The 25,871-nt window shown below is 35.9% G+C and overlaps 1 protein-coding gene across 2 annotated transcripts in view; it reads left to right on the forward strand.

Moving 5' to 3' along the window:
• LOC108718920 (potassium voltage-gated channel subfamily H member 8) overlaps positions 1-25,871 on the forward strand; it is a 169,593-nt gene that overhangs the window by 134,982 nt on the left and 8,740 nt on the right. For both annotated transcript variants that reach the window (XM_041565998.1, XM_041565999.1), the window contains exons 11-15: positions 2,398-2,647; positions 3,665-3,879; positions 9,818-9,856; positions 18,475-18,818; positions 23,672-23,778. In XM_041565998.1, coding sequence (XP_041421932.1) covers positions 2,398-2,647; positions 3,665-3,879; positions 9,818-9,856; positions 18,475-18,818; positions 23,672-23,778 — 955 coding nt within the window. The remainder of the gene's footprint in view (positions 1-2,397; positions 2,648-3,664; positions 3,880-9,817; positions 9,857-18,474; positions 18,819-23,671; positions 23,779-25,871) is intronic.

The raw sequence follows: 25,871 nt of genomic DNA on the forward strand, positions 1-25,871 counted from the left end.
TCATAAAACACATTGAAGTCAAAGGGCATCAAAATAATTTTGATGTGCAACAATTTTTATGCGAGTGATAATTTTTATACGCACAGCTATTTTGTCCAAATGCATTAAAATCAATGGGTGTACGAATAATTTTGATGCGCAACAATTTTATGCGTGCGACTATTCAGATGCACGACAATTTTTTTTTTTTTTGGGACAGCGGATTTTTCAACAGCAACTTTTTGCTGCAGTTTTGCGAATTTATTCACTGGCGAATTCGCCGCAAATTTGTGCCTGGCGAATTAATTCGCTAATGACTACATCTAGGATTTCCAGCTTTATAAGAAATTGCAGTAAACTCTGAATTTCTGAAGATCTCGTCATCTGCATTGTTCACAATGAACACAATACTATGTTTATAAAATATTCCTGTGATATTTTTACATTTATAGATTGCAATATTTTATTTGAAATATTATTACATTAAGACCATCTAAAAAGTTCAACCTTTTCTAAATTCTGTTCTTTTATTTTTCCATTATGAAAAAAATGAAATGTTAATTAATATAAAGACGTTTCAGCTACAACCAACATAAACAATTGGATTTGGATTTTCATTAAAAGCCTCTATTTCCCTTATTAATTTAATTTGTCATTGGCAGTCTCTTGTCTTCGTGTGTGCTTTATAAACTCTTTTCATGACTTTTCACATGGTAAACCTTTTTCTCGCTGAATTGAATCTAGCCCATAGTACCAAACATAGAGAACTTAATACACGTAACTTTCTAAGGCAAGTAAAGCCTCATTTATGCGTATCATTCATTAGTTCCTGTTTTTTTAAAGGAAAACTATACTCCTCAAACAATGCAGGTCTCTATAAAAACCTATTGCATAAAACAGTTCATATGTAAAACCCTGCTTCATGTAAATAAACCATTTTCATAATAATATACTTTTCTAGTAGTATGTGCCATTGGGTAATCATAAATAGAAAACTGCCATTTTAAAAAATAAGGGCCACCCCCCGGGGATCATATGATTCACGGTGCACACAAACATACCAAAAATACTATACTTGTTAGGTCACATGAGCCAATTAACAGACAGAGTTCTATCTTTTGCTTCCACACTTCTTCCTGTTACAGTTACAGTTGTTGTATTTCTGGTCAGGTGATCTCTGAGGCAACACACAGACAATCACGAAATGTTGGTTCAAGGCACGAGATGTAAAAGGCCAATATTTACTTAAAGGGATACTGTCATGGGAAAAATTTTTTTTTCCAAAATGAATCAGTTAATAGTGCTGCTCCAGCAGAATTCTGCACTGAAATCCATTTTTCAAAAGAGCAAACAGATTTTTTTTATATTCAATTTTGAAATCTGACATGGGGCTAGACATAGTGTCAATTTCCCAGCTGCCCCAAGTCATGTGACTTGTGCTCTGATAAACTTCAATCACTCTTTACTGCTGTACTGCAAGTTGGAGTGATATCACCCCCTCCCTTTCCTACCCTGCAGCCAAACAAAAGAACAATGGGAAGGTAACCAGATAACAGCTCCCTAACACAAGATAACAACTGCCTAGTAGATCTAAGAACAAAACTCAATAGTAAAAACCCATGTCCCACTGAGACTCCTTCAGTTACATTGAGAAGGAAAAACAGCAGCCTGCCAGAAAGCATTTCTCTCCTAAAGTTCAGGCACATGACCAGGGGCAGCTGGGAAATTGACAAAATGTCTAGCCCCATATCAGATTTCAAAATTGAATATAAAAAAATCTGTTTGCTCTTTTGAGAAATGGATTTCAGTGCAGAATTCTGCTGGAGTAGCACTATTTTTGAAAAAAACATGTTTTCCGATGACAGTATTCCTTTTCCTTTAAATATATATACCAGTTTAGTAAGATTCTTTAATATGCCACTTAATTTGATATTGCTCAAATATTCATTTTGCGGGTATGGTTTTCCCTTAACAAAATTAAATAAATATGGCTACATGTGGAATGGTAAATAGAGGTGTATTGTTTTGTGTATTATACTAAGTATTAAACTAGTAGTATGTAAATAAATATTATCTAAATACGCAGCCCAGTCATGTTTCATTCACCCAGATCATATTAATCAGATTTTTCAGGTTTTATCATATTCAAGGACCATACAATGATAAGTCAACCCATTTATAACCCATGATAAGTCAACCCATTTATCATCCATTAATGATGTTCAGCCACATATAGGCTTCTAATAAAGAAGTAACTTTTTTGGGTGGATTTATTAAAGCACGGTATTTCATTAAAATGATACAGTACAGTGAGACGTATTCTGAGGTTATCTTTTGAAACATGTACATAACATGCTTCATTTATTTGCGCATGAAAGTTTTTCTGAATTTCATTAATTCAATTGCTGTTTTTCACAGCTTTTGAAAGATTTTCCAGATGAGCTGCGCTCAGATATCACCATGTACTTGAACAAGGAGATCCTACAACTATCCCTTTTTGAAAGCGCTAGTCGCGGATGCCTCAGGTCTTTGTCTCTACATATCAAAACCTCCTTTTGTGCTCCTGGAGAGTACCTTCTACGGCAGGGAGATGCTTTGCAGGCAATTTATTTGGTGTGCTCAGGTTCTATGGAAGTGTTAAAGGACGGAATGGTGCTGGCAATTCTAGGTATAACAGCTTGTCAAAGGACTTTGTGAAAATCATTGTTTTCCTGAAAAATATATCTAGTTCTTTTGGTAGAGACACTAAATGATTCTGTTAGAAATTAATAGGGATGCACCGAATCCAGGATTCGGTTCGGGATTCGGCCAGGATTCTGCCTTTTTCTGTCCAGCCGAAACAAATCCGAATCCTAATTTGCATATGCAAATTAGTGGTGGGAGGGAAATTGCTCGACTTTTTGTCACAAAAGAAGGAAGTAAAAAATGTCCTTATATGCAAATTAGGATTTGGTTCGGTATTCGGCCGAATCTTTCACGAAGGATTCAGCCGAATCCAAAAAAATGGATTCGGTGCATCCCTAGAAATTACTGCATATTTGTTTGACAATATGTACTGCATACAGTGCAGCATTTAGTTTTTACATATATGATAAATATTACAAAATGCATTTATTAATGAATGTGTATTTTGAATGATTTTAATAAAATATTTTATAATAAAATATTATTTTTTATAAAGCACCCTGTTTAGTAGTAGCCTTCCTTTACAAGGAACCAAGGGAGTGACCCCATGTGGCGAGGGGCTGTATACAGACAAACAGGGCCATCGATGGCACACACATTTGCAAGGATATCCTTGGATTTTGTTATCCTGTAGTGGGAGAGGTATTCCCCGGTAGTAAGCACAGTTCTGCTGAAAAATGCTACAGTGAACAGCAAAACCCCTTCAAGAAAGACAATCATAGCTGGTATTTTTTTTATTCTTGTTATTGCCTTTTATGATTGTGTTTTTATTTATGTAGTTACGTATATTAAAACCCATGATATAATTGTGGTCACTCAATATTCTCTTGTAGGGTACAGTTCAGTGTATCATAAATTACCAATAAAATTAGGTTTTTAATTGTACTTAAAACAACAAACAGTCCAATAACTGACTCGATCCATTAAATGCCTTCAGGTACCTTTTGTTAAATCTGTTTTGTCAGTTAATAAGTGGTTGTTTTCTTTATATTTCTTACAGGAAAAGGTGACCTTATTGGAGCAAACTTATCAATTAAAGATCAAGTCATCAAAACAAATGCAGATGTAAAGGCTCTGACCTACTGTGACCTCCAATGTATTATTCTTAAAGGCCTTTATGAAGTGTTGGACTTTTATCCTGAATATGCACATACATTTGTGGAACACATACAGCAAGATCTTACGTACAATCTGAGGGAAGGCCATGAAAGTGATGTGAGTACATGTTTATTAAAAGTAAAAAATATGGAAATGATTATGGAAATATTATTAGACCAACAGTAGGCCAAGACTATTAAGCTAGACACTATCTGTGTAATTAATTAGAATTGTTGTTTTGAAATCCATGCAATGACTTTTGCAAATCAGTTTTTTTTGGGCAACCATCAAACTATTTAGAATTTCCAAACCTTGCCAAATAATTTGACTCATCTGTATCTGGATCATAAAAAATACAAAACCATAGCACTAGGTTAACATTTTAGCAAATTATCTGAGGAGAGAAATAAAGCACAAATATATCTAACCCCAACTGATTAAACATATTAAAATGACATAGGTTAGCACATAGTAATGTATATATAGCAACTTATTATTGCTATCAACAGCATTGATAGTCAAGTTGATAGCAAAATATTTATAAGTTTCTAGAACAGAACATTTCCGCTATTAACACTAAACCAGTTTTAAAATTGGCCTATATACTGTTCATTCTGTATTAGGTACAGAGATAAATTGTTATCCATGCCATATTGTAGCTTTTTATGGAAAGCCATCCAGCATCTTCACATTTTCAGAAATACAGCACAGTATAACAGAATTTAATTAGGTTAAATCTAGCTGCTGCTCTAATGCTTATGGGCTCATGTTTCTATGGTAACCTGTCATTATGGGTGCACTTGTAAAGCTTGTCATATTCTGGACTGCAAACCTAAGGATTTGAAGGCATCATGGAACTGAAAGCCATTCTGGACTCAAAAAAAATTGGGGTAATTTATGACCACAAGTGCAGAAATGTTATGGCAACCATAACATTTTCAGAGCAATTGTGCACGATTTGCGGTGAAATGCAGCTGCATAAATTGTAACGTATCTTCTGAAATTGCTTTACCCTGGTGAACCCCTACCAACAAAAAATGGTAGCAGTATACTTCACATCTTTGATGCTAACCTTTGCCCCATGTGCAGCTTTTGCCCTTACCCTGTGCACCTGAGCACCATGTGCTATCATTGCCACTATAGTGTGATCCATGTGCACCCTTTCTCTCATACCATGGGGCAGATTTACTAAAGGGCAAAGTGGCCGTCACTAGTGAAAATTCACCAGAAATCTCATCCGCAGGGACATCACCAATTTTAACAGGTTCAGAGGACAATTCGCTAGTGAAAGAGACCATCGCTAGTGCAGTTTTGCGCGCTATTGCCAGCCAAATTTTCGCTCAGGCGAACACTAAAGTTCACTAAAGTGAATTTTACAGAATGCCAGTCTCATTCGCCACCTTATACCAGGCAAACTGATGAGATGAAGCTACATCCTCCTCAATCTTACGCTGCGTTTTTTCATTTTTTAAAGCGGGATTTCCTTCAAAAGTCCTAATTATTAAAGATTTTGGTGTTTACATTTCTTTCCCAACCATTTGAGGGGCATGCCACATTTGTTTTAGGTCAGGCTCATGTTTAGAGCATTAGAGGATGTATTTTGTCTTTATTATGCTTCCTTGGACATTTGTAATAAAAAGTGGCCACTTCAAGCATTTGCCCCAACATCTCTAATAAAGACGTCCATACGACCTATAAGTACCCGCCCTATTCAAATGGACCTAAGCATAGGTGTACTAACAAAGTTTTGCTAGGCAGAAATGAACGCTAGCAAAAGATCGATATGAAAGGGTCACGGTGACAAATTAACGCTAGTGAAACTTTGCCAGCCTTCAGCTGCCCAGACGCAACTACGAATTTTAGTGAATAAGCGTAGTGGTAGCGAATTTTCATCTGGCGAAGTGTGGCAGATCGTTCACTGATGAAAATTTGCCCCCATGTATCTCCATGTAAACTCAAAATGCAGTTTTGCCTCCCACCATTTGCCCTTTGTGCATCCTGTGCTCCAATTGCTTATTTTGCTATAACCCTATGTCAATTTTGTATCCTGTGCACCTTGTACACTGTGCTCCATCTGTAGTCGATGCTTGCTCCAACCCTTTGGTTTAACTTTGCCTCTCACACTATGCACACCTTTTCCCCCAAGCTTCTTCTCCTTTTTGCAAACTTTACTCCCTGCCCTGTGCTCCATATTGGCATTTTCCCCTTGACCTGCACCATATGTTCTCATTATGACCCCATGTTGTGCCCCACTGTACCCCTCTGCCTCATATCCTATGCTCATATGCATCTTTACCCAAAACCCTGTGCCCCCTGATATTGATTACATTTTTCAAATCCTTGTTTCACAAGGATATGTTAATGCAGTTTTTAAAACCCATGTTTGTTATACGTGTCTTCATAAGAATTATTATCTAACATCTATATATATAATCCATTCCTAAATAATAAAATGCTATTTCCATTTTAGGATATTAAACGTTTTACTCTAAATTAGCATCCTAGGAGAAAGCAAATCAGGCTCATGGGATCACTACTTAGAACTGTCATCCTGCAATGCATAATGAAGTCTGAAGGGAAAACATAACGCTGATTCAGATGAATGTTTTGCCTTCTTTTAACATCAATAAATGTCAGATCTTTAGAAAGAGCTTGTTTAAAGATTTGGGGAGTTATGTTTTCAGGGAAGACGATGCTCTTTAACATAGAAATAGAGCTCATTATTTTCTTCATTGTGTATAGCTGTGTTTTTTTTTTTTAAGATTTTATTTAAACTTTGAAATGTAAGATACAAGAGACTTGTTTACTGCAAACGCCAAGAGTATGTTTTTCTATTTATATAGGCATCCATTGTCCTAGATCTGAAGACATTTATCTCTTTAAGTGTGTTTGATGCTAAAGATTCTATTTAAAACTATATAGAAAATAATGATAGAAAGTTCACAGATGCTGTGCTTTCCAATCCTCAATTATCTTGACTTCAGAGCTGCATAGAAAAATCCCCAAAATACGAAGGCTAGATGGTTTGTAAAACAGAGAAAGCAGGATTTTAAACCTGATGAAGAAAGAATAAAAATATATAACAAAAATGCAATAAAGGGGAAATATATTGTTGTATATACAAACTGTAATTGTTGAACTTGAGGGGCAGATGTATCAAGGGTCGAATATCGAGGGTTAATTAACCCTCGATATTCGACTGCCGAATTAAAATCCTTCCACTTCGAATATCGAAGTGGAAGGATTTTGCCCAATTCGTTATATCGAATGATCGAAGGAATTATCGTTCGATTAAATCCTTCGAATCGAACTATTCGAAGGATTTTAATCCATCGATCGAAGGATTATACTTCGATCAGAAAATTGTTAGCATGCCTATGGGGACCTTCTAACATTTGCCTCAGTAGGTTTTAGGTGGCGAAAACATTTTTAAGAAAATTTTTAAGAGACAGTACTTCGACTATCGAATAGTCGAATAGTCAAACGATTTTTAGTTCGAATCGATTCGAAGTCGAAGGTTGTAGTCGAAGGTCGAAGTAGCCAATTCGATGGTCGAAGTAGCCAAAAAAAACATTCGAGATTCGAACTATTTTTCCTCTATTCCTTCACTCGAACTTAGTGAATGGGCCCCTTAGTATCTTTCAGTATGAACATCATAATACACTTATTCATCTCATTCATTCCACCAAGCTCAAGTCATCAGGGATGCTAATGACCCATCGGGACACTGTAGACGATAGGGAGATACTTTCCAATGGTTTTTTTACAGTTTTCATGTATTTTGTATTTGTATTTAAAGAAGACATTCTTATGATTCTGTATGGAATAGAATAAAGATATTCCTCTGTGCAAACATTAGGCAGAGAGGAAACTGTTTATTCAATTTTGAATGATTTGATTTAGATCCGGTAACACAGAAATGGATGAAAAAAATGGCAATTGAATCTCCTCGTATTGTACCACAGTATGTGTCACTTCGGTTTCCCAAGGGTCCTGGTGTAAAAATCAGGACAGAGGATACCCCAGGGCTATTTATACAGCAGTGCAGTGTCAATTTTTCCAGCACTGTGCTCTTTTTTTTCTGTATCTGTAATGGGTATGCTACCAGATGCATAGATTCATTTATCTGTCAACTTGTTTCATAAAAATGAATACAGTGTAATATAAATTATGATTCTCCTTGTATCCAGGTGAGTTAGGAGCTCATGCCCTTGATCTCAATTTGAATTGGCGTCACAGTGGAGTTCCTGCCCTTCAATAGGCTTTGGGGAGATTTGATTTTGTTGCTGTACGATTTCTTTTTTGCAATTTTCTTTTTCTCCTTGACACACTCTGTTTTAGCACTGTGCTAGGTATTTGCCTACATCTTTGATTTCCATAACCTGCTTTATTAAACTTTACATTCTAATTAATAGTTATAATAAGCTGTAACTAAACAGCATTCCCTTTCATGCTCACTTGCCAGGCTAGGGGACATTTACAAATGGCATTTGAGCCAGAACATGCATATAAGTGGTAATATTTGAGATTCTCATTTATGAATATGTGCATTAAATATAACTAGTTTTTTACTTGCTTTAAAATGTCATATTTGGCAAAGGTCTCTAGAGGTTTTTTTTTTCTCGCCTAAAAGTGCTGTTTGGCTCTAAGATGGCAAAAATTATAATAAATGGGGAATGGGTTGAAAATGGATTTTAAATGACTGAACAAATGCAGCATGCAAATATTTGATACAAAGAACACGTATATGCTCGGAGAATTTTTTCGTTTTTGCTCATTACTCCAATAATAGACAAGAAAATCAAGAGAGAAATTAAGAAAATTAAATAGGGAAATGACGTTTCACTAGATAAAATAAGCTAAAAGTCAAATGTATTTCCAAAACTACAGTGTACAGTGTCCCACTGCACCAAAAAACTTTGGGGGGACGGCGCACAGAGTGCGTGGCCTCTGCCTATCGACTTTCCGCCTTCCAACTCCCTGACTCCCATCGCCCCAATCCCTCCCACTGGCATCTTAAAATCACTGCGTCCTCCCTCCCAGCTTGCAATTAGGAAATCAGATGGGAAGGGTAGAGTTTTTTATGCTTCCTCCATAGTTACACCATTGTAAAAATAAGTAACTCTACACTTGAATATATAATAGTGCACTTTGTTGATGCAATACTAATTGCCACAATGATACCACCAAATCTGAATACTAACAATGGCACTGAACATTCAAGCAATAAGTATACCATGGTACAGAGCTTCTCCATTCCAATCTGAAAAGTATTATCCAACAAACTGCCGCATTCCCGGGTAGTTATGCATTTGTTTCCCCCATATAGAGCAATACATGTGAATCCATGCCGCTCAGATCCTCAAACTCACTTTGAATATGCCTAGTGCGGGGGAGGAATACAGTAAGTGGAAAGTGTCCAATAGATAGGAATAAAAAGAGCCAGTAATTGATAGGTGGAAATAATTGATGCAGCAAATGTAAAGCTATCAAGGGATGTCTTAGCACAAATAAAATGATGGATTTTTAAAGCACAAAAGCCTGCAATCAGCACATTTCATATCAGTATATCTGATAATAAGCCGAATATAAAGCAGTAAAGAGAGGCGTAGAGCTGTATTAGAGCCCGCAATCATATAACAGGGAATTATTTCTTGCTCTTTAAAATTGCAATAGACATTTCAGGTTCAAGCTAATCAGGTTGGATCTGGCAGCTCCCATTTGAGCAGTTTAGAGCAATTTTCTCAGTATATGTAGAATATAATGCAGATCTGATGAAATGCATCCGAAGGAATGCTAAAAAGTGACACATAAATGTAACACTTGCCATATATTGACTGCAAATACGATGCAAAGTCTGTGGCTCAGGTTTGCCCCGACTGACACTATATTGTAACCTATAAATGTACATGTTAATAGGATCATACTGCTTTATACTATAGTATTTATCATCAGGACCTCCACACACCCATCTATGAAATGATAGACTTTTCTGAATAGCTTCATTTCAATAAGATATGCTGACATAGGGTTTTTGTTTGTTTTCGTTGTTTAGAGAATGTCAAGACTCTCCTGCAAGTCGACATTGTCACAGGTACAGTGTATTTTATAATTATTATCTACAGCATAAGGATTTAACAAACATAGTCTCAGACATTTTACTGCAATCCTGTTTTAGGCTAATTGCCATTTGATTCCATATAATGGACTTCCACAGATAGATCAATGGCACAGGTAAAGTTTTTCTTTTGGCGTGTCCCACCTGATGGAGATATTCCACACAATATTAGAGTGCTCAACCTAGTGCAAAATCCTTGAGGACCAGGTGCTCAGCAGTAATTAACCCAACCTGCCACGGGTCAAGAGAATTCGATACAGAGTCCAATAACTGCAGCACACTGTTAGTTATAGTTCACTTTCAACGTTGTGGTTTTATCAGCTCAATTGTGCAGGTAGGCAAAATAAGAGGCAACGTTTCGGGCCTCACAGGGCCCTTTCTCAAGCCTATAGTATTACATACTGTTCAGTGTTAAATAGTGTTACAAGTGGGTGGGGTAAGGTTAGGGGAGGTACTGGACGGGAATGCCTGTGACAATTCGTGAATTACTTCATGCTTAATGATCATATACACTCACTGTTATAAATATAAAAATTCCAAAAGTCAATAAAATTGAATAAAAACCGTGTAACAGTCCGTGTAACGTGTAAAAAATTTGTGTTCCATCTTCATTAATAAAAAGTGTCCAAATTCATGGTAATTGTCCATCTTTAAAAATTTTAATTATTACCACACAATAAGGGGCCGATTCACAAAGGGTCGAATATCGAGGGTTAATTAACCCTCGATATTCGACTGGGAATTAAAATCCTTCGACTTCGAATATCGAAGTCGAAGGATTTTAGCGCAAATAGTGCGATCGAGCGATCGAAGGATTATTCCTTCGATCGAACGATAAAATCCTTCGAATCGAACGATTCGAAGGATTTTAATCCAACGATCGAAGGAATATCCTTCGATCAAAAAAAGTTAGCCAAGCCTATGGGGACCTTCCCCATAGGCTAACATTGACTTCGGTAGCTTTTAGATGGCGAACTAGGGGGTCGAAGTTTTTTCTTAAAGAGACAGTACTTCGACTATCGAATGGTCGAACGATTTTTAGTTCGAATAGTTCGTTTCGAAGTCGTAGTCGAAGGTCGTAGTAGCCCATTCGATGGTCGAAGTAGCCCAAAAAAACACTTTGAAATTCGAAGTTTTTTTACTTCGAATCCTTCACTCGAAGTTAGTGAATCGGCCCCTAAATATCAGGACTCAATGGTACCTCAAATTTATGCATCTGTGTAAAAAAACATAAATTTTATACTCTGGGAATTAGATCCCAAAGGTCCAGAAAATCAAAAGAATCTGAGATGCTTATATATACCTTTTTATTGAATCATGATTTATGTTCCCTCTTTAACCTCACTGTGTCTGTAGAAGGTAATAGCTGCTCTCCGATTTCCGTTCCCCATTCAATAACCTTAATAAAATAGAAATAGAATAACGTTGTTTGTTATGATTAGAGGACAGTAAATTACTTATTTGTCTACATGCTTACTGGAATATAAACTTGGCTGGAGTATAATCTTTGTTCAACCCCCTTGGCCAAATTGTATCTAATCTATTGATCCATTGCATTTCAAGTTTATGCAGAAGTGCCATCCTATTGCCTCCTCTCCTCTCCTCTCCAACAGAGTCTATTACCTGAAACTTTAATTTAATCCACTATTCCGTAGTGCATACCAATAAAGCTTTAATACCAGTGTATTTTAACAGATATAGGTTAGAGGTAAAAAAATAGCTTATTCTTAAATCTCCTTTGAAATTCTGTCCAGACTATGCCACTGTCACCATACAATGCAATTTACTGCCATAAGAAGGTTTCTTTGGTCTCTGTGTCCCCACTCTGAAATCAGTTTCTAGGACCAATGGAGAGGCTGAAAATACCTTTTTTTCTGAGCTTTCAGTAGAATGAAAGGAAATAAGTTCAATGGCTCTCTTAGGTTATAAAACCATCCAAATGCAGGGAAAATAAGAAAATAGTTACATATAGTTACATAGTTACATCGGGTTGAAAAAAGACAAAATCCATCAAGTTCAACCCCTCCAAATGAAAACCCAGCATCCATACACACACCCTTCCCTACTTTCATATAAATTCTATATACCCATATCTATACTAACTATAGAGTTTACTATCACAATAGCCTTTGATATTATGTCTGTTTAAAAAATCATCCAAGACATTCTAAAAGGCATTAACTGAATCAGCCATCCCAACATCACCCGGCAGTGCATTCCACAACCTCACTGTCCTGACTGTGAAGAACCCCCTACGTTGCTTCAAATGAAAGTTCTTTTCTTCTAGTCTAAAGGGGTGGCCTCTGGTACGGTGATCCTCTTTATGGGTAAAAAGGTCCCCTGCCATTTGTCTATAATGTCCTCTAATGTACTTGTAAAGTGTAACAAACAAGGGAAAGTTGCGCTCAACACTAATTTTTAAAAACATTAGGCAGGGGTGCAATGAGGCTGTGACCACAAAATACATATAGACAAATACAAGAGTCCTCTGCACTCAACCCATTATCAATATATTTAAGACAGAGACATTTTGTGCATACTGCTACTAAAAAATGCCTTACCCTTTAAACAAAACAGGGATTGTTTGTCCATATATTGCAATATATTTAAGCTGGCCAACTACGTCAAAGTCATCACATATCTGGCCAGTCCTACACTCAATTTTCATTTGATTCATTAAGAATTCAATTGCTTAATTATATATTTTACAAAGGGACTACGTTTTACCTGCAACTTACTTGCTGCTTTCAAAGTAAAACTCCCAAACTTGGCTGCCCTTTTATTAGACACCAGTGGGATCACCTGACTATAGCTGGGAAGGGTGGGAGCTACAACATAGAGCTGGTCACTGCTCCTGTAGAACTATAACAAACAAGGGAAAGTTGTGCTCACCACTAATTTTTAAAAACATTAGGCGGGGGTGCAATGAGGCTGTGACCACAAAATACATATAGACATGTAAAGTGTAATCATGTCCCCTCACAAGGACAAGAAAACAACCCCAACCTTGACAGTCTACCCTCATAATTTAAGTCTTTCATTCCACTAACCAATATAGTTACACGTCTCTGCACTCTCTCCAGCTCATTTATATCCCTGTTAAGGACTGGAGTCCAAAACTGCACTGCATACTCCAGATGAGGCCTTGCCAGGGACCTATAAAGAGGCATAATTATGTTTTCATCCCTTGAGTTAATGCCCTTTTTTATGCAAGACAGAACTTTATTTGCTTTAGTAGCCACAGAATGACACTGCCCAGAATTAGACAACTTTTTACAGTATCTACATAAACTCATAGATCCTTCTCATATAAGGAAACTCCCAACACACTGCCATTTAGTGTATAACTTGCATTTATATTATTTTTGCCAAAGTGCATAACCTTGCATTTATCAACATTGAACAAACTCATGAGACCTCATTATTTTATGTGTAATATACCAGATGGTTTAGAATGTACTTACTAGAAGTATAAGATATGCAAAGAATTCTGTTGTCCATCTATCCTTAATTGTATAACACTAGTGATGGGTGAATTTATTTGCCAGGTGTGAATTTGATGCGAATTTCCGTTTCGGCGCCAGCGAATAACTTCTAGAAATTGGAGTGAAAATTCACCGGCAACAATTCCAACACCGGCAAAAATTAATAGGCGCCCATTGACCTTAATGCGCGTCAGCATTGTCGCTGGAGTCGGAATTGTAGCCGGCATCAAAACTCACGTTTTGTGAATTTTTCACATTTCACGAATTTCCCGTGAAATTTGCAAATTTTTCAGCGCAGCGGAATTCGTCCATCACTGTATAACACTTGTTATTTGCAATCTCAAATGTATATACTATTAAAAATTAAAAAAATTGACTCTTCCTCAAAACATTCACTTGGGCACCAGCAATGTGTGTACTTTAAAATCTCCTATATTTGCTTTATAAATGTACATATTGAATTGATCCTTTTAAGGCCTTTTTATAGCAGATACATCTGGTGAGCCTGACCCCAAAGTATTGATGGAGAGTTTCCTGGATCAGAGAATACTGTTTATTAAAAAAAAATTGATTTCTTGCTACAATAGTATGAAATAAATCACTGCCTGCTACCAAATCCCAATGAATCCAATGAGGAGGGAGCCATCCTTGTGCTTAGTGTGAAACTCTTATTTATGTTCAATGAATGTCAACAGGAATTCCTTGGAAATACATACTTGTTGCATGAATTATTGAATCAAACTTGTATAAATACATTTTTAGAACACAGATTAGGCAACTCTTTATAGTTCAGAAAGCACTCTTATACTGGCACATTGTTTCTGAAATCCTATTTGGAAGCTGACAGTTTGCAATTGGATAATCCAAGGTATCTGGGGAATTCTACTTTAAAGGAAAACTATACCCCCCAAACAATGTAGGTCTCTATTAAAAGATACTGAGTAAAACAGCTCATGTGTAAAACCCTGCTTCATGTAAATGAACCATTATCATAATAATATACTTTTCTAGTAGTATGTGCCATTGGGTAATCATAAATAGAAAATTGCCATTTTAAAAAATAAGGGCCGCCCCCTGAGATCGTAAGATTCACTGTGCACGCATACAAACCACATGTAAGGTCACATGAGCCAATTAACAGACAGAGTTCTGTCTTTTGCTTCCTCACTTCTTCCTGTTACAGTTAGTGTTGTAGTATTTCTGGTCAGGTGATCTCTGAGGCAGCACAGATAGAGTCACAAAATGGTGGTTCACGGCAAGAGATGTAAAAGGGCAATATTTATGTAAATATATATTCCATTTTGGTAAGATTCTTTAATATGTCATTCAATTTGATATAAACTATCTGTTGCTTAAGTATTCATTTTGGGGGTATAGTTTTCCTTTAAGTAGCTTCTGTTTAAACCATCACAGTTATTAAGGCACTCAATTGAGTTGCCTTTTTTTCTTGATTCATGGAAAAATGCAAAAACACACACTAGGGAGCATTAATGTGAGATTAGAGCTCACCACAGAAAAACTCACCTAACCAATTCATTTTTAGAGGCGTATTTATCAATGGGTGAAATTTAGAGTTACAGAGTTTGATAAAAACACTTCTAAAAATCACATAGGAATAAATAGAAAGTGGGTGAGTTTTTCTGGGGCGAGCTGTTACTGACACTTTGACAAATCTGCTCAAAGACTTAGGACTTATTTAAGAAAAAAGCTGCAAAAAGTAGTCAGGAAAAAATCTAAAAGAAGATTGTGAAAGTACAAAAATGCAACTACAGAAAGTAGTGTTCCAACTGCAACTCATTTGTATACACAGCGTTCTCAGTGTGCACAGTAAGTAATCCCACTTTGCTGTTCAGTGGGAAATAAATTTGATGGGAGCCCTAATTTTGCTTTGTTTTAACCTAGGTGTTTTGCTTTCATAAACCTAGCTACATAGGCTGGCTAAAGTATGTGCTCTTAGCAACCAAGAGGTGATTGGTTTCAGGATCTTAAAGAAATAAATGAACTGTTCACAATGACTTTTACAGAATATTGACTAAATCTTTGAAAATTAATTTTTCAATCGATTTACAATAGTCTTTGCCCCCATGGAGTTCATTACTCATCTAAATCAATTTGCATAAATAATAAGCAAATGCAGACCAGTTCTGGACTTTGTGATGATCTAGTATTTCGTTAGTCTTAATTTCAGTCTTGTAGTTCTGTCTAAAGACAATAAGGTTACTTTTTTGTCTCTCTGTGTTTGTCTCTCTGTGTTATATGTATATATATATATATATATATATATATATATATGTATATATATATATGTATATATATATATATATATATATATATATATATATATATATATATATATACTGTATATATATATATATATATATATACTGTATATATATATATATATATATATATATATATATATATATATATATATATACAGTACACATATATGGAACAATATTTTTTTCTCTAGGTCAATTTAGGGGCAGATTTATCAAGGGTCGAATTGAAAATTAGAATTTTTAAATTTGAATTTCGAGTTTATTTTAGTGTAATTCGACTAGGGAATAGTCCAAATTTGATTCAAGTTGAAAAAAATTAGAAATTCGAATTTTGAAATTTATCATTTACTGTCCCCTTAAGAATTTGAATTCGACTATTCGCCATCTAAGACCTGCCAAATTGGCGTTTTATGGGGGACCTCCTACAATCAATTTGTGGTCGTTTGTAGACTTTTGAGAATTTTTTTTTTTTGCAGGTCAATTCTATTCACCCTAATTTAAAAAGATCGATACATTTGGATTGGTCATGTTCTTTTAGAATTTTGAGCTTATGGGGGTTTAGGGGAGTTTTTATAAACTCCCATAAACTCTAAATTCAACCCTTGATAAATAAGCCTCTTAAACTTAAGCTGGTGCACATGGTCCCTTATTGCAAAGTAGGTGGCCCACTCTAAGTTTCCAATTCAAGTTCTTTGGTTTCCAATTAAGGTACCTTCTTGATTATTAGGCTACAGAAATGTATGGGTGGTTTTCCCTAATTAAAAGGAGGAGGGTTTCTCTGCTAAAAAAATAACCATGGGCCAATATCTCATGGTGATGATGGACAAGACCCATATATTAGATGTTATGCTGGAGTGAGCTGTGAAGCCCACAATCCACATGCCTGAACTTGTAACAATATATATAAATTATATATATGAACACAAATGCACACAGTCACAAACATATATAGTGAGTCGTGTAGCCCTACTGTAAAATTTAAGGATATTATAATTCACTGAGGAATTCTATGACCATATAAAACCATGAGCCATACAAGTTTCAGTGAGTCATGTGACAGAAATTACATCACTAAGCGCTGACTGTAACTGATGACATCACTAAGCACTATTTATAAGGATATAATTTACAGGCTATGCATACAGTATATATATATATACAGTATATATATATGTGTGTCTGTGTGTTCATATGTAAAATAACAGATCACAAGTCTCTGTAAAGTAGTTGTATTTAAATACATTGTAGACTGACATTCCAAAGAATTTCATCATTAGTGAAACATTAATAAGAAATCATTCACACCCACTCTTGCAACAGATCTGATTTAGTCTTCTATGCAAAATAGGCACTTCACACAATGCTATTCAGCTGCCAGCAGGTTGCCCTGCTCTCAGTCTGATCTCATCACATTACATACAGGTCTACAGTGCAAATAAACGGTAAGAAGATAAACTGTGATTATCTGAAGTGTTACCATAACAGTATGAAAACAGGATGCTCAATATACGTTAGACAATGGGAATAAAACTCTCCTAGTCAAGGTATGGCAAGATTTTAATAACAGATAAATAGCTTAGTAAAAACACAGTATAGAATGCAAAGTATCTTATTGAAATAAACAATTCACATCTTTTTTTCTATTATTTTTCTCTATGACACTATTCAGTATCTTACAGTATTTTACAGTACATTAAGGGGCAGATTTATCAAGGGTTGCATTGAAAATTCGAATTTCCGATTTTTTTTATGGTCAAAACTGTCAAATTCAAGTACGGAGTTATCCAAATTCGATTCGAGTTTTTAAAAAACATCAAAATAGATTTTCGAGATTTATCATACTCTGGTCATTTCAGAATTTGCATTTGACTATCCATCACCTAAAACCTGCCAAATTGCTGTTTAAGTCAATGGGAGAGGTCCAGGGATCAATTTGGAGATGTTTGCAGGCTTCCTGACATTCAAATTTTTTTCAGAGAAAAAACTTAAATAGAGTTTGATCAAATTCAAATTTTTGGGTTGTTTAAATTCGTCCAAGTTTTAAAAAATGATTTTATTAATACATTTCGATAGTCAAATTTTAAATTTATGGGAGTTTAAGGGAGTTTAAAACATGAATTCAAAATTTGACCCTTGATAAATGTGCCTCCCCATGAACTTAGGTAGTATAAATCCCATCAAAACCTGCCAAATTGCTGTTTTAGCCTATGAGGGACCTCCTAGAACTTATTTGGAGTCAATTGGTGCATACGATTCAAATGTGCAATTACTTAGATTCATACGATTCGAATTCGGACTAATTTGAACGAATGCAGACTATTCATCTGCAAAAATGTTGAGGTTTTTTTAATAAATTTCGGTTGGTCTTTTTTAATTAGAATTTTCATGTTTTTCAGATTCAAAATATCGACCCTTGATAAATCTGCCCCTAAGTGTATAGTGTACTGCTTTTTATAACATCCTATAAATTGACTATTCCCTAGTCGAAGTACACAAAAATTAGCTTGAAATTCAAATTTTTTTCATTCGAATTTTCACTTTGACCTTTGATAAATCTGCCCATTATAGTTCAGTACACAAACCTTTTGAATATGACCTCAAAGAAAACCACACAAATCTGCATCATATAGTGCAGAACTGGTAACAAATGTAGCACAGATAGCGAGAGAGTTCTATAGCCATCAATAAAGAGGTGTATTTATCTCAGTAAATTATAACAATTGTTTTTGTATAGTTGTAATGCCCAATGTGTATAAAAACAAATTACAACATAATTCATTTCCGCTTAGTTTGCCATTCTATACTTTTTATTTTTTTTTTCTTTCAGACAGATCTTCGGGGTAATGGCAGTATAAATAATAGACTATCGTCAATTGTGGAAGATGAATACGACAGTGGAGAGGAAGAGCCTTCATCCCCCTCTCCAATTCATACTCGGAATACAACCGCAAAGTATAAGAAATCTGCCTCCAATAATAGTTCTCTAGGGATTCATTTAAAGTCCTTCCCAGGAACAGTTCCATTTAAGTCCCCATTAAGAACATGCAATCCAAGTTCAACAAAGACATGGCAGGAAAATGAACCTAACCTTAACAGCAGAAAACAAGAGAAGAACTTAATGCTTAATCTGCCAACTGTCACAAGCCTTGGCCCTCCAGATTTAAGTCCCAGGTGATTTAAGTGTTCTTGTTCTGTGAAAATGTGAATCAATATTTCCGGTACAGTAATTTAGGCAAAGGCAAACAGCAGTCCTGAGAAATCATTACTTTATTTGGCTTTGCCCTGGACCTGTAGAATAATATGGGTGTCTATTCTGTTCCTCACAGAGTTACCACTTTTTTTATCCAAATACCTCGAATTTGGAATTTGAATCTGCTTTCAAATTTTATTCTATTTTTCATTTTCTTACCACTGAAATTCCATCCATATCTTCCCCCATCAAACCTAGATTCATTTTTTTTTCGGAATGTCAGCGTAGAGTTCAATATAGTCTATTGGGAATGACTAGACTTCCTATCATTCCCTATCCTTTTGTAGTATTTTTTTTAAAATCGTTCGATTAGAGCGATTTAATCGAACAATCGAACGATTTTATCTTCGAAAGAAAAAAATACTTCGCCTATCGAAGTATCAAATTCGATGGTCGAATTTCGAAGTTTTTTGACTTCGAAATTCGACCCTTAGTAAATGTGCCCCATAATAACCTTAACATCAATTTCATTGTTGTGGGGTGTTTTCCATAGCAGTATTTGGCTTTTCATCTCATTTTTTTATGTGTAATAGGCACAAGATGAACTGCTTCTAATAATAGTGCTGTCTCATCTGTTAAGATGCTCCCTGTGCCTTGGTATATTAGAAACAGATATAGTGACCTGGTTACTCTGCCTACGGCAATTACACAAAAATGGTGCCGGTTTCTTATGACTGACAACTTTCACAAAGAAAAGGCTAGCTGAAAACATCAACTTAAACGGAAATGCAGTTAGCAGTGGGGACAAAACTGTCACAGTATATAAGACAAGCATCATTTAGTTTTGGAATCATCATGTACTGCATTACAGTTTAAATATTCAGCTGTGTGCCTTGATGTTGCCTGAAGCTGTAAAATAATTACAGAGGCACCACTCATAAAGACTAACATACTTGCAAAACATTGTGATACTTTTGTCAATTGTCCTTTCTTTGATTCATACATTTGCACAGGTAGCTGGAGTACGGTGTCACATTAAAGTGAAATATTTATTTAAAATAGAAAAAGCCCCATTTTCGTACTGACGACCACGAAGTAGGTCCCAACATGGAGAGAAAAATCTGCTACTAATTGGGTTTCTTTGCCTAAGAGTTGAAGCTGGAGTTGTGAGCTGGAGAAAGTGCAGAGACCTGCAACTGAACTGGTTAGAGGGATGGAAGACTTAAATTATGAGGGTTGACTGTCAAGGTAGCGGTTGGTTTCTCTGGAAAAAAGGCGCTTGCGAGGGGACATGATTACACTTTACAAGTACATTAAAGGACATTATAGACAAATAGCAGGGGACCTTTTTACCCATAAAGTGGATCACCGTACCAGAGGCCACCCCTTTAGACTAGAAGAAAAGAACTTTCATTTGATGCAACGTAGGGGGTTCTTCACAGTCAGGACAGTGAGGTTGTGGAATGCACTGCCGGGTGATGTTGTGATGGCTGATTCTGCTAATGCTTTTAAGAATGGCTTGGATGATTTCTTGGGCAGATATAATATAAAAGGCTATTGTGATACTAAATTCTATATTTAGGGGGTTGTTTATCAAGGTCCGAATTTATCTCAGTATTTCTAATATCAAACTTCGAGCAACTCCAAATTCCCAAATGGACCTTATTGATGAAGAAAAAAGCTGAAAAAATAGGGTGAGGCAAACTTTGGAGTTTTCCGTAGAAAGATTTTTTCAAATTTTTTGGCACCAACACCCCGAAATCATCAGATATCGGACATCAGCGCAGACACTGGGACCTTCCCCATTGACTTATACAGGACCTCGAGAGCTTTTAGATGCCAGGGTTTCAGCTTTTAGACCACCGAACATAAATATTGAAAAATGTATAGTTTTTTTTTGTTCCAAAAACTACGAATTATTTGAGGTTCGATATATTCGGACCTTGATAAATAACCCCCTTAGTATAGATATGGGTATATATAATTTATGTGAGGGTATGGAGAGGTGTGTGTATGGATGCTGGGTTTTAATGTGGAGGGGTTGAACTTGATGGTCTTTGTCTTTTTGCAACCCAATTTAACTATGTAACTATGTAACAATGGGTGCATGATACTCACAAGTAGTGATGGGCGAATTTATTCAAAAACGAGACGCCGGCGCCGTTTCGCGATTTTTTCGCCGTTTCGCGAAATTCGCAAATTTTTCGGCGAAGCGAAACGGCGCAAATTCGCCCATCACTACTCACAAGCTGTGTTTTTGTTATTTACTATAAGTAATAAGCATCTGCTGAAATTCTTTGCTTACAATACCTGTACCATGTAACATTAACATGTCCTATGGCCTCCTAAATGATGAATGGAGGAGGCTGAAGTATTTAAGCAAATTGATATTAAGTATGGCAGAGAGCTTTCTCAGTGATCAGTGTGTATGCTATTTGTATTGTATATGGGTTAGTTGGGGTACAATCAGGATATCTTTCTATACAGAGTGATATATTTTACTATTATATTGGATCCATAATGGTCTATTCAGCTTTTGATTATACTACAAAAAGTGCAAGGAACTATTTCTCAAAGCTTCTTGCTTTGGACTTTTATTCCTGCTTTCCTTTTGATGCACTAATATTACCTTATTGGGTGTTATTCATCGGGTACATACATGTGTTTATATATATATATATATATATATATATATATATATATATATATATATATATATATATATATATATATATATATATATATATATGGAGGGTTATCTCTTTGTGGAAGGACAAATCAGCATATGTTAATGTATATTTTGCTTTTTATGGTTTATTGATTTATTGAATTGTTAGTGAGGATGAGTAGAAGGCATAGTATAATGCCTTTGCACGTGATTAGAGAATATTGTGGCCAGATATATCATTGCCACTAAATGTAAATGTATTCTAGACTCGAGTATGTTTTTTTATCTATTGTTGTTTTTGAAAAGGTTGGTTGATACACTTAGGGGCAACTTTTTCAAAATGTGAAAGTAAAGCTCACTGCAGTAGAATTCCACTATTCATTCCTATGGGCCTTTTTATTAAATGGTAACTTCTAACTTTCACCCATTGATAAATACAGCTCTAAAAATCAATAGAAATTACTAGAGATGGAAGAGATTTTACTGTGGTGAGTTCTAATTTAACACTTATAATGGGTGTTGATCCCACTTAAAATCATTTGAATGTCCATGCAAAATTTTGCTGATTCAGGAATGAATTTTTATATTGTAGAGTGAATTATTTGCAATGTAAACTGTGTAATTTAGAAATAAAAACTACCCCATAAAATCATGACAAAATCCCTTGAAGGAAATTTCCTTTTATAAATAAAGGTTGTTAAAAGGGTAGTGATGGGCGAATTTATTCTCCAAGGTGTGAATTTGCTGTGAATTTGCGTCATTTTCGTCACTGGTGACAATTTCGCCGCGGGCGAAATTATTAATGTGCGGCAATTGTCTCCGTGTCGAAATTGTTACCATCGTCAATTTTATAAATCTTTTTTTGTGAATTTCGCTGGAAACTCAGGAATTTCGTGGCCAAGCGAAACGGGACAAATTTGCCCATCACTAAAAAAGATCTTAAGAGCACAGTTTAAAATGATGCAAGGATATGAATATGGTATTTTCTAACTTTAGTTATAGTTTGGAGTATTAAGAAAAAGCTCATTCCCAGCAGTTTCTCTTAATTATCCCAATCTGCAAAATGCTTCTCTGACCTCACAGAAAAGATAATAAACAAAATAGCGTGGCTGTATAGTAATATTTTAGGAGAACTAACATTTAATGAAAGAAGCAGGGCAGAGATGTTGTGAATTGTGTTTTGGGCTTCTACACCAGCCCAAGGCAACCACAGCCCTAAAGATCTATGCCTTGCAAGATGCCAACTCCCATTTACCTTTTTCCTGATTCACTGCATATATTCTTTGCTGCTGTCACTTACTGATCTTAGGGAACGATGAACAATATACTGAATATATATAACACTGTATAAGTGTCACAATAATAATTCAGATTATTAGTACATGGCACCACAGAAACCAGCACAGTTAGCACCCAAATTTAATAATCAGCTCTGTAGCATCAGCTAATGACATGTGATCATCATCTTTGCTTGATGATTTCGGACAACCCCTAAACTTACAGTAGCGCTTAAACAGCTCTTAAAGAACCAGTAACATAAAAAAAAGTCAAACATTTTTTGTACATAATGAAAAAATCAAGACACATTTAAACTTACCAATACTCAGCTTGCGCTCCTCTTCAGAAAAGGCGACAGGACAACAATCCATTGTGCGGCGCTCGATTTCTCCTCCCTAGCTATCTCCTAAAGAAGGCAGGGAGGAGAAATAAAGCGCCGCACGATGGATCGTCGCCCTATCGCCTTTTCTGAAGAGGAGTGCAAGCGGAATATAGGTAAATTATTTCTTAATAAAGACTTTGTGAATTTAAAGTTAAATGTGTCTTGGAGTTTTTTTTTACGTTATGTACAAACAAATTTAAAACTGGTCCTTTAAACAGCTGCTCAAAACACACAGTATGTGCATGTCTCAGACACTCCTAACAAATTCCAAAATAGGAAAACATTATAGGTTCTAAGCCATTAGGCTGGTATAAGTATATAAAATATGGCATTTCTAGCCTAATCATTTTTGGGGTTTAGTTCTCCTTTAATATAATTGGATACAACATTTTCTTCTGTGTGTGTGTGTATATATATATATATATATATTTTTTTTTATTTATTTTTTTTAAATAAATTATAAGGCAATTAATAACCCTTATTTGTGTGTTTCTTTCTGTTGGCAGAGTTGTGGATGGAATTGAAGATAAAAATAGCAATGATGAAGGACAAGCTTTTGATTTTGAAGCTTATCGGCTAAGACAAGAAGCTCGATTAGGGCAACCAACAAGAGGTATTGTTCTCTATGAATGTTATTTGATTGTGTAGCACTTCATACAGTATATACTGTTTGGATTGTACAGTTCTCCAAAGCTACTGAATCTATGAACTTCTATGACTAATTACTCCAACCACGTAGAAGGATCACCGGCGCACAGGAGTTTGGTTAAGCAGGGCAAGCCCTTGCAATTTTATTAATGCAGTGCAACGTTTCGGGACAGGCCCCTTTGTCAAGCAAAGGGGCGTGCCCCGAAACGTTGCACTGCATTAATAAAATTGCAAGGGCTTGCCCTGCTTAACCAAACTCCTGTGTGCCAGTGATCCTTCTACGTACCTTGGCTGGGCGGTTGACGATTCCCCTACCACTGAGCACAAGGAAACTCTGCTTGGGTTTGTGAGGTGTGCGGTTTCTCCAAATTGGCTAATTACTCCAACCATCCAGATGGTACAATATGGCTGCAATGAACACTTCCAAATAAAGATTATGGAAATAGAGGCCCTGGCCACTCAAAATAAAAGGCCTTTTTGTAAGGCCTTGAGTAATACACTGTAACTACAGTGTATTACTCAAGTGGGCCTTCGCTTAGTATTAGAAAAAATGGGTTGCCACGCGTAAGTGTATCCAATTTGTTTATAGGTCTGGATCTGTAAAACTCTATATAATACATCATATTTATAGTAAAGGTGTTGTGAAATATTTATCAGTATTTTTTTTTAATTTTGATTAAACCTACTTATATGCTTATATTAACAAGTTCATTTATGGTTTCTAATTATCAGTATCTTGCAGATAGACCAGGCATTATTTGCTCACAATTAATACTTGACCTGGCACTAAAAAACACTTTTTGAAACTGAATTTCTTTAGTTCCATGTGCAGGAGATGAAATGACTGAATCAGAACAAGAATATAATCTTTAAATACTATTGCTGACAGACCACATATATATATATAGATGGGGTACTTAGAGCTGATCAGTTTTGTCCAGCTCACAGCTACCAAAGGAGGGGCTCCTGCCACTGTCAGGGAAGCCTATTCACTGTGAGTTCATGTTTCATTGAGAAGGGTATTCAGATACACAATAACTAAATGGTGCATTCAACTCTAGCAGTCAGTCATATATGGTCTTAGCACTCACTTTTACCCATCATTTTTACATTACTTTGAAAAATTCTGGAAAGAATACTTTGGTTTAATTGGTAGAAGTATTAGTGATGCAAGGACAAGAGACAAACCATTTAGTTTACACATTTTAATGGAACCTCTGTAGGCAAATAGAAGCTGGTTTGGCTGCTTTTTGCTTATCTGATACCTAGGAAATATCTGTGGGTTTTGTTTCTTACTTTTAACAGGGCAAAATAAAGCCAATATACTTCCTAATCCCAAAGAGTAAAGTCAAAAAAATTAGTAGCCAACTGCGATGCTGCGGAACATGCCATCTCCCATAGGGGCAGATTTACTAAGTGCCGAATTTGCGCTAGCGTCCGATTCGCTCACATTGCAACACTTCGCCAGGTGTAGATCCGTCAGGACAACGCTAAAATCCGAAGTTGCGTCCAGGGTGCCAAGCGCTGGCGAAGTAGCGTTTGTGTTACTGCGGCAAGTGAATCGAAGTTGCACTAGTGTTGGCTAATTTGCAAAAATGGGAAGTCAAAGTTAAATGGATGTATATGTTGCAGCCAATACATTACACTACACAAGCCAGGGAAACCTGGAGTTGTTATATTGCCCTACACATGATCCCAGTGTATTGTTTATGTGCCATATGTTGGGAAAAGTAGAGAGGGAAAGCCAGGTACCCCTTACCAGGAAAACTGCAGGTCTCAATCATTCAGGAAAATAGATCATATACCTGTATTATCCTTTCTGTGTTTTTAGAGGCCTATTTATTAACGTTTCAATTTGTGAATCTTTAATTTTTTTGAAACCTTTATTCCTTAAACTCCACAGTATAATCACATTCTACTCATCATTTTAAACTTTCACTTGAATAATTCAAATTGAAAAAATTGCTTGGATTTTGCTAGAACAACTCCAATTGACTTTTCCATGTACTCTCCAGCTTTTAGATAGCGAATGTTTACGTTTGAGTTTTTCCATATTTA

The sequence above is a fragment of the Xenopus laevis genome, chromosome 6L (genome assembly GCF_017654675.1).
Source record: "Xenopus laevis strain J_2021 chromosome 6L, Xenopus_laevis_v10.1, whole genome shotgun sequence".
Classification (NCBI taxonomy): domain Eukaryota; kingdom Metazoa; phylum Chordata; class Amphibia; order Anura; family Pipidae; genus Xenopus; species Xenopus laevis.